At 36.4% G+C, this 9,188-nt stretch overlaps 1 protein-coding gene across 1 annotated transcript; it reads right to left on the bottom strand.

The window, feature by feature from the left end:
- Positions 1-94: 94 nt before the first annotated feature.
- On the bottom strand, positions 95-6,858 carry moxd1l (monooxygenase, DBH-like 1, like). Its single transcript, XM_053336686.1, has 13 exons — positions 6,589-6,858; positions 6,237-6,383; positions 5,227-5,382; positions 4,974-5,057; positions 4,519-4,674; positions 4,273-4,375; positions 3,694-3,866; positions 3,485-3,573; positions 3,224-3,320; positions 2,409-2,468; positions 1,825-1,946; positions 1,643-1,703; positions 95-250 (listed from the first exon to the last, which is right to left on the bottom strand). The coding sequence occupies exons 1-13, from the start codon at positions 6,856-6,858 to the stop codon at positions 95-97; spliced, it is 1,674 nt and encodes a 557-aa protein (XP_053192661.1).
- Between the last annotated feature and the right edge of the window lie 2,330 nt (positions 6,859-9,188).

The following is a 9,188-nucleotide window of genomic DNA, read 5'->3' as shown; positions in this document are numbered from 1 at the left end:
ATCAGTATGACAATCAGCAATGAAACTGGTTAATTAACAAGTGATGTGATTGAAAAGATTGCAATGTAATGGATCTGTTGCTTCTAAAAGCACTTCACATTAATACAATCCAGAGAAGTATGACTCCTGCTGCTGGGTTCAAAATCCAGAAAGTGCCTAGTCTGCTGGACCCATTGGAATCCTCACAAGTGAAAGTCGGCGTTTTCATCAACTCCCTGACCATGCCATTCGGGTACTGTGTGAGTTTGGCCTGTGAAAAAGAAACATTGGGGGGAAAGGGGTGTAAAATATTGCTTTTATGATACTGCAGAAAACTATCAAACAAACACCATCAAATACTACTTATTATTATTATAATTATTGTCAGAGGCTTAAATACCATATACAGTACTATGCAAAAGGCCGCCACCATCATACAAACAGAAAATACAGGAAATATGTACAATTCTCTTAATTAATATTATTAATTGAGGCTCCATTCCATTTAGGTTTAAGAGAGCTAGGTTCCTGCTATTGCTCAAGTGTAAGGGGAGGTCTGAATACTTACACACTTTAGCCTATAGAAGCTGTTTTCTTTTCTGTTTTTTAATACTGCATTTCCTGTATTTTTGGTTGTATTCTGATAAAGAGACTGAGAAATAATTATATATGGTCATTATAGTATTGCTAAAACAACACATCTAATGGTAAGACTTGTCAGAGAGGACTGTGTGTCTCCGGCCCCCAAATTTATTATTATTATTATTATTATTATTATTATTATTATTATTATCATTATTATTATTATTATTATCTGTAAATAGCAGGAAAATCTGTCAAATTCAGTTAAATATCTATATTTCCACATCATCTTTTTCTGCTGACACACCTCAAAGTCCCTCATCACTTTGCCTATAGTCCGCAGATATACAGTACTGTGCAAAAGTCTTAGGCCACCATTAGATTTGTTGTTTTATCAATGCTATAATGACCATATATAATTATTTCTCAGTCTCTTTAATAGAATGCAATCATAAAATACATGGAATATGTATGCAGTATTAAAAAAACGGAAAGAAAAAAATAGAAAAGAAAAGTGGCAGATATTTAGTGGGACCTCTTCTTACACTTAAGCAATAGCAGGAACCTGGCTCTCTTAAACTTAAATGGAATGGAACCTTCATTAATCATAATAATTCATAACTAATGTTACATTATGTGTACATAGTTCCTGTATTTTCTGTTTGTATGATGGTATACTGATGGCCTAAGACTTTTGCACAGTACTGTATATGTAGATAATACTTTAACTCTGCATCCGTAATCACTAGATAAATGTTTAAAACTTTCTATACTCTATGTGGGACAAAGAATAAAAATGTACTGGACACATTCAAAGCAGCACAAGCATAGCTGAAAGACTACATAGACAAAAACATTTGGCTTTTTATTGAAATTGTAGGTTCTGGAAATAGACAAAAAAAATACTTTAAATAAACTTGTGGGGAACTGAATTAAAGAAATTATAACATTTTAAAGCCATGAAAAGGATTTGATCATTTATGAATGATAAAATATTAAGTTTAGTGTTAATGTGTTTTAAATATGATGAAAAACATTATAATATATTTTATCAGAGTGGATTTAGCAAGGAAATACTTACATCATCAAAGACCGTCTGAACTTGTGGCAAAGCCTTCAGCAAACTCTCATACTCAGCAATTCTTCAAAAAGATACATAACATAATGTATGTTATTCGCAAAGTGATTGTAAACCAGCACTGGAGCCAGATTACTCTCAGCAGTAATGACAGAAGAACTGTGATGGACTGCATCAGGTCTTACTCATAGCTTTTGTCCATTGATAGATGTGTCATATTTGGGTAGCTAACACATGACTGGATACTGATTGCAGGATAGTAGACCAGGAAGGCCAGGCACATCTCATCAGTAGTTGCTAACCCCATCTGAAGGAAGAAATTATGAAATAGGGCAGTAAGTACAGATTTGAGATTATTTATGTTTGTTTGTTTTTTTTTACATGTGGGAATGAATTCAACACAAAGTGTAAAACAGCATTATATATTTACAAGACGCATGTTCTCTAATATTCGAATATTACATGTGTTGTATATCAGCTTAATGCACTTAATTAGTCTTCAAAGAATACTATTGTGCACAATATTCATTGCAGCATTATTCAATCAAACTTCACTAAATGAGGCAGGTGTTCAGTGTTAATGTGTGCAATCCCCGGCTTTTAATTTCAATAACTACAATTTGACTTGTACATATTTTATTGCAAAATATTAATCTGCCAATTTGATTCATGTTAGTTCTGTGATATTACTTGGACATCACTGATTTCATTTATAGCACACAGAATGTTGAATGATGACATTAGGTCATAGAGTATTTAGTCGACCCACCTTTGTGAATCCTGTACGATTGACAGTGTTGTAGGTGCACTCCACAACAATATCATCCCCCTGTAGTGTAAGACAAGTAATGTGGCATCGTAAATTATACACCGATAACACTGTATAGTTTCAACTAATAACTTTCTAAAAAAAACAAAAATCCATAGCATACAACCTTTTTTCAAAACAGACATTTTTCATGATGGCTGTATTTCATTTAGATGCTGCAGTTCTGCTCCCTGATATTGTGAATAATTGCACTTTCGCATGACGTAATATATACTTGTAACCCACTCAAAATGGTTTATAATCAGAGCTTATTTTGTCTATTTCCCATCTGCAATAACTATTCTTATCAAGAACAGGGCACTGGTGGTGATGCAGAGAGAAAGGGAACTTGAGTTGAATAAACTTAAGCTACATTAGAAAAGAATTAGGGAAAATGCTGATACCAGAGTTTTACATGTGCAGCAGCTAAGACGTTTACTGACTGAGTTTCTAATGAAGTACTGGAACAACAGTTGAAAGGAGGTATTGCACTTAAGGAAAAAAACAAAATAGATTTTGCACATCAGTGTAGCAGCATTTACACTAGGATAGGTGTTCTAGTATTTTTATTCTTCTACTCCTTGAGAAGTAAGTTGAGTTAACTTAACTAAGTAAGTAAGTAACTAAGTACTTGTGCACATACAGTATCACTGCAAAGTGTAACGAGGAAGTGCTTGCTGTTCATATAACAATCATCATTAATGGAGTTTGTTGCACCTGTGCATTCTTGGGAAATAACAAGTGAAATAAAATCATGGAGCTTCATGGAGGCTCACCGGCTTGATGGTCTTGATTTTTCCCAAACGGACAGCCTCTTGAATTTCAAAGTTGTAGTTCTCGTCTAAGCCCAAGAAGTCTATCTGCTTTCCATTTCTACAAATATCAAGAAGTAATAACCAACAATTTGTTATGATGAGTTTTTACATAAGCAGACTATCTCTTGGTTTTGTTTCAAATGTATATCTCATTCTAGTATTTAATTTTTTTAGTTTAGATATTGACTGACATAAAGCTAAAACCCAACCTCTTTTTCTTACCTGAAGTGGCCAACTCTGACTTTCCTCCCAACCACGTGAGTGTGCAACATCACAGAAAACACGTGGATGTCTGTCCCATGATTCATGAACTAGGTTTGTAAAGCAGTGACCATTATTTACACAGTTATGAACAAAAATTAATTTAAAAAATTAACTTGTCTCTTAAAATTCAACTCTGCCTTTGAAATCCACACTGAACCACTACATACCTCAGAGAAGAGAGTAGTATTACACACACCATAACTATGGAATTGAGGTGCTCCTGGAGGGATATTGTATGAAATAGGTCCAATTGGCTGCAGCCCTGTGAAGAGGGTGCCCACATCATGCTGCCGGAGTTGGTCTGTGTAGTGCAGTCTCAGTCCTGAGCTGTCTGTCCTGCCTGTACAGAGATAGATGAGAAAGAGTTAAGAAGCTGACAGAATAATGAAATTAAGATGCACCAGCACTATACTCTATGTAATACTGTGTATGTGTGTGTGTGTGTGTGTGTGTGTGTGTGTGTGTGTGTGTGTGTGTGTGTGTGTGTGTGTGTGTGTAATTATAAATAGTGAATATTGTGCAGCTATAGGGTACATTTTGAGCATAGTCCCCAACTTTATGGAAATGCAATACAAAATCACTTGGGTACCCAATATGTGTTCGTAACATTTATTGTACAGACCAATAATACCTCAAAACCTTCAGAGACTTAATAAATGTCAATCAAAGTATGACATGTATTGTAATATCATAATTCAAGAAACAGATTTAATGTTACAGTGATATAAGACAGTAGGAGTATGTACCTGTTTCATTGGTTGGGTTATTGTAATGGATTTCCAACCTATAGTATGTATCCCTGCCCTCACCTCCGATAGGAATACCAGCATTTTCTGGGAGCTCAAATACCTGAAGTTTTAGGGATAAAGTGGAGATCAGCTTGCACAAACACAACACTGACATGACTGACATGGATATGAACTGGGTGGGTAACAAAATTAATCTGATGATTCAGAGATGGACTAGGACTAGAGAACCTCATCCTCACTCACACTTCCTCCCACTCCCCAGGTAGCCACCACATTGAAGCAGTAGTCCCCTATGTCACCCATGAAACATGGCTTGTCGTATGGTTGCGTCACAAAGGGGGGGCAGCTGTAGAGCAGCATGTGATGAACAATGTCAAGGTGCTCAATCACTGGTTCAATCTGGGGTAAAGTACAGTTTGATTAAGAAGGTTTAAGGTTTAAAGAAGAAGGAGAAGGAGAAGGAGAAGGAGAAGAAGAAGAAGAAGAAGAAGAAAGGAAAGAAAGAAAGGGTAATTAAATATGGAAAATAATGTATATATTATATCTTATATACCTTGCGTGATACTTAATGATACAGTATTAAAGTTGATTTTTTTTTAAAACTCTAACTACTATTCTGTACAGGTTGGTATTGCATTTGAAATCTCAAATCACCCCAAAATCACTTGAGTGAGTTAAAAAAATCTGATGTATATTACCAGATATATATGATGCTTTGTATTTAAGTATGGGAACTTCATGACCTTGCAGTGGTAGTAGGTGTGACTGGAAGGGACAGTGATCTGCAAAAGATGAAGGTGAATAAAACACATTTTGTCTATGTTTTAATTTGGACAACTACTCAGAATAATTTTGTAATAGTTCAACACATTCATTCAAACTGTTGAAAAAATTAACTAACAATTGTAATGTTTTTCACTTTTCCTGTCAGACAATTAGGGAAAATCTTACATTGTCCACTATGGCGCTGAGATAGTTGTCTAGGTTGGGTGGGGTCGTCCTGGGCATGTAATTCAGCAGGTTGACCTGCTTGGTTCCTCTGCGGACCCCGTGGTAAGCAATCTCATCTGATGTTCCATAGGCATATATCAGCTTAATGGGTTTAGCCTATAAAAAGATGGCAATTGTAGTGAACATGTAATATATCATATGGGTTAGGGTTAGGGTTAAGGTTAGGGGATTAAGCTGTTGTTGATTGAAGCAATACACACAGTGATAGTTTGATGTAAATCTTAACAGGTGCACTCAGGTTTTATTACCAAAACTGTATAGCATTTCATATGTTCAGTGGAAAGAAAAGTCTTGTGAGCTTATTTCTGTTGTTGCCATTGTCTCCATATCTGACATCACTGTAAAGGAACCTTCAGGTGAGAGTGACAAAGGGAAATTTAAGAACAACAATACAAAGGACTATAGTATTACAAATAATGAGACCCTACAGTGAAGAAAAGGAACACAAAGAGATTGAACTCGTGACTTGGGTTAAATCTCTAACACAACAAATAAAGTTTAAGAAGTTGATGAATGGTATTGGCATGTCTTTATTACCATGGAAACAGCAGCGTCGGTGGGGGTGGGGGTTGGGGGGTGGGGGCGTTTTGTTTTATAATTGCAGTTTTGAAATTAGACATGGTTGCGATTTTACTGTCTAAAGTTTCAGCCAGCCTGACATGTACAAATCAGTTTTCGTATGTTATATAGTGTGAGGATTTCCACTCTTTCACATCAAGCATCAGTAATTCAAAGTAATAATTTAGCAACAAAATTTCACCTGAGGAAACTCTAAAAACCAAATAATTCCCTAAATACTCAGGTATACAGAACATTTTTAGAGCAACAGTAACTCTTGCTGTTCTTTAACAATATTTCTTTACTTAAAATGATGTTGGTGTGGTAGGCAGCATCTAATTACTCACAATCATCAGAAGAATAGTAGGGAGGAGAAAAATTGAATGTCTTACAGTGATGTGGAAATCTTGATCATCGCACAACTGAATAGGCCTTTTGAAGGTCATGATGGTTTGTCCTTCGCTCTCAGTTAGAGACAGGAGAGTGTAGCTCTGCTTCTTGTCCACTACAGGCATAGAGTTCCCTATGGCATGACGATCCTAATGGACAAAAGATAAAACTTAAGAGAGTACAGAGAGAGTCTAATAGTGGCTGAACAGTCAGTTGTGCTTTTGAACACAGAAAAAATCAACTTTGTACCCTTGTTTTGTGTGTGTGTGTGTGTGTGTGTGTGGGGGGGGGGGGGGTCAAGTATGGAACAAAATATAAACAAATTTATACAATGAACATCAAGTAACAGCTTACTGAGAAGTAGGATCCATCGGTTCCAAGTCCACCTATGACAATATCTGACCCCTTCATGCCTCCATTCGGACTCAAGCCAAAGCCCACCCAGCCAGTTGTGTTGACCACCAGTTTAAATGTAATAATTCCTTGCAGAGATTCAAAACCCCACTTCAGGCAGACCAGATCGTTGCTGTCCAGGTACTCCATGAAAGGCAGTGCATGATCTGTTGCCCCTGCTGCTTTTGTCCAGACCAGGGACAGATAGAGAAAAGGAAGCAGAGAGAGCATGATGTCTCTGTGTAGTTGAACTGCTTCTAGTGGAGCTGACTGTCTGTGGAGTTACCAAATACCCTCCCACCCTCCGACACACCTGCACTGCTAGATGAACTCAAGTGATATACAGTAGGCAAGAAGTGCTCAGTCATTTAGCATTTGTCCTGGAAGAGGAACAAATACCAGAAGTGGAAAGAAACTATGTACTATTTACTCAAGTACTGTACTTAAGTACAATTTTGAGGTACTTTACTTCGGTATTTCCATTTGATGCTACTTTATACTTCCACTCCACCACTAGTTTCCAACTTTTTTGGCTTCTGACATCTTACATAAAGCAGTGTGTCGGAGTCACATTTCAGATGTCTCTCAGATGTTAACAGCTCCAGCAAATAGTGATTTTTCCCTCTGAACTTCACGTTTTAATTTTTAATTTCAAAAAGATCAGAGAAAAAGTCCAAAAACTGAAAACATATTTGTGAATCAAAGCTTAATTTGTTCTTATTTCCTCTCCCAGTAGCTAATCATTTTATGACACTGCTGTAATTGCTGTAAACTAAGTCACACTCTGTTTTTGTGATGATTTTAATTTTAGCTTCAAAGTCAAGTACTTCCTCAAAAATGAATGTCTTTGATTACAGAGGTGTCAAAATCTACAGCTTCCTACTCAGTACTGCAAGAACTTCGTAATAAATGTTCTCTTTCTGTAACAAGTTGTGATCAGGAGGGCTGCACACTTCACCTACATTCAGTCATAATCCCCTGTCAGCTCCCACCTCATATCAACCTGTTCCACAGGTTCAGTTTGCCATTGACAGACAAATGGGACCACTGCTAGATTCAGGTGTTTGATATATGAGGAGGTGACGAGGAGGGAGCAGAAATGAAAGGTCCACTGTACCTTTCATTTTGGCCAGAGTCACAGTATTAAATATACTGGCCAAAATGTTTCCTCTTGTCACTTTCTCATATATCAAACACTTGATTCCAGCCATAATGTTTCATGTTTGTGAATAGTGTGAGTGTTGTATTCAGATCCTCAGCATGTGCATGTGCCATGGCTCAAAGGCCAGCAGCTTGGATTGACTGTTGGTGTTGTTGTTGTTCACATGTCCCAACCAAAACCTAGTCTGGTTGTGTTTATTTCTTTAAAATACCAGAAGTACGCTTTAAGTAAAACATTTTATTTCTGTTTTAAAATAGTTTTCTGACATAAGAATATTTTAAATTTTTAATTAATTTTAAATTTTTTAATACACTTTTAATATTTTAATTAACACACTTTGAAACCCCCAATGGTGCTTCGACTTAAGCATTGTCATTATAGCTGACTTTTCAACTGCTTTATCCCTTGCTCTTTTAAATGACAATTAATCTGCTTTCAGTGCTTGCATACACACTGACAATTCAGTTGCCTACAGGACATAAAGTTGCATTGTAAAATGTTACCTGCTTTCAGCTATTACACTTCAAAAGACACTTTTTGAAGTGCATCAACTTCTACTTACACTCCAACTACTTTAATTGCTTAAATAAATGCCTGGTGTTGTCTGAACTCAATTGTTGAGTGTCTATGGTATCAAATAACATTTCCATGATCCTACAGGCATCCACGAATTGAGCGAAACTGTGCAGGTAAACAAAAGCAAAGCTTTGTCTGAGAGGGGGCCCACAGTCTCAGACTTTGATAAACACTGTAATAGCAAATATAGTCCAGCAGAGGGCGACTTCAGTATGAGAAATGAGCTCAGGGTAACTCCCATTGGGCCAGTTGTGAGTTGTCAACAACACTGACAGTGAACACATTACAACAGCTACATTGAGATTAGAATAGTAGGCTACAGCCAAATTTGGAAGATTTCTTAGACTAAAATACAATAAAAGTCTAATTAAAAGCTTAAGTAGTCTGAACCACTGAGAATAGAAGGGCCTATAGATATTTTTATAGTCTACCAATTAATAGGCGTAGAACAAATAGCAAACAAATTAGAAAGTACTAGAACATTTTCAAAAACGTAACAATGTCTCACTAAGCAGCCAACTAGGCAATTTAGCTTATACCCTTTTCCTTTTCCTTTTTCCCCACTGTAAACTATTTTCCATAGTTACAAAAAATAAGTATGCGGTAAGGTTTATGAATGTCTATGTATTATTATATGTACACTCGGCTTTATTGTTTTGTTTACGTGAGTTTATAATCTTTGGTATATGTATTTTATTTTCATGTATTTCCACGCTTTTTAATTCGTTCAGTGCATTGTTCTGTAAGTTTGAGTGCTTTTATCTCATTGAATGTGAGCAGTCATGTCTTGGACCCGGACTAGTTTTCCGGTTTGTCTCGGTGG

This window comes from Scomber japonicus, chromosome 17, assembly GCF_027409825.1.
Source record: "Scomber japonicus isolate fScoJap1 chromosome 17, fScoJap1.pri, whole genome shotgun sequence".
NCBI lineage: Eukaryota > Metazoa > Chordata > Actinopteri > Scombriformes > Scombridae > Scomber > Scomber japonicus.
Note: the sequence above shows the minus strand (reverse complement) of the source record. Positions and strands in the feature narration are given on the sequence as shown.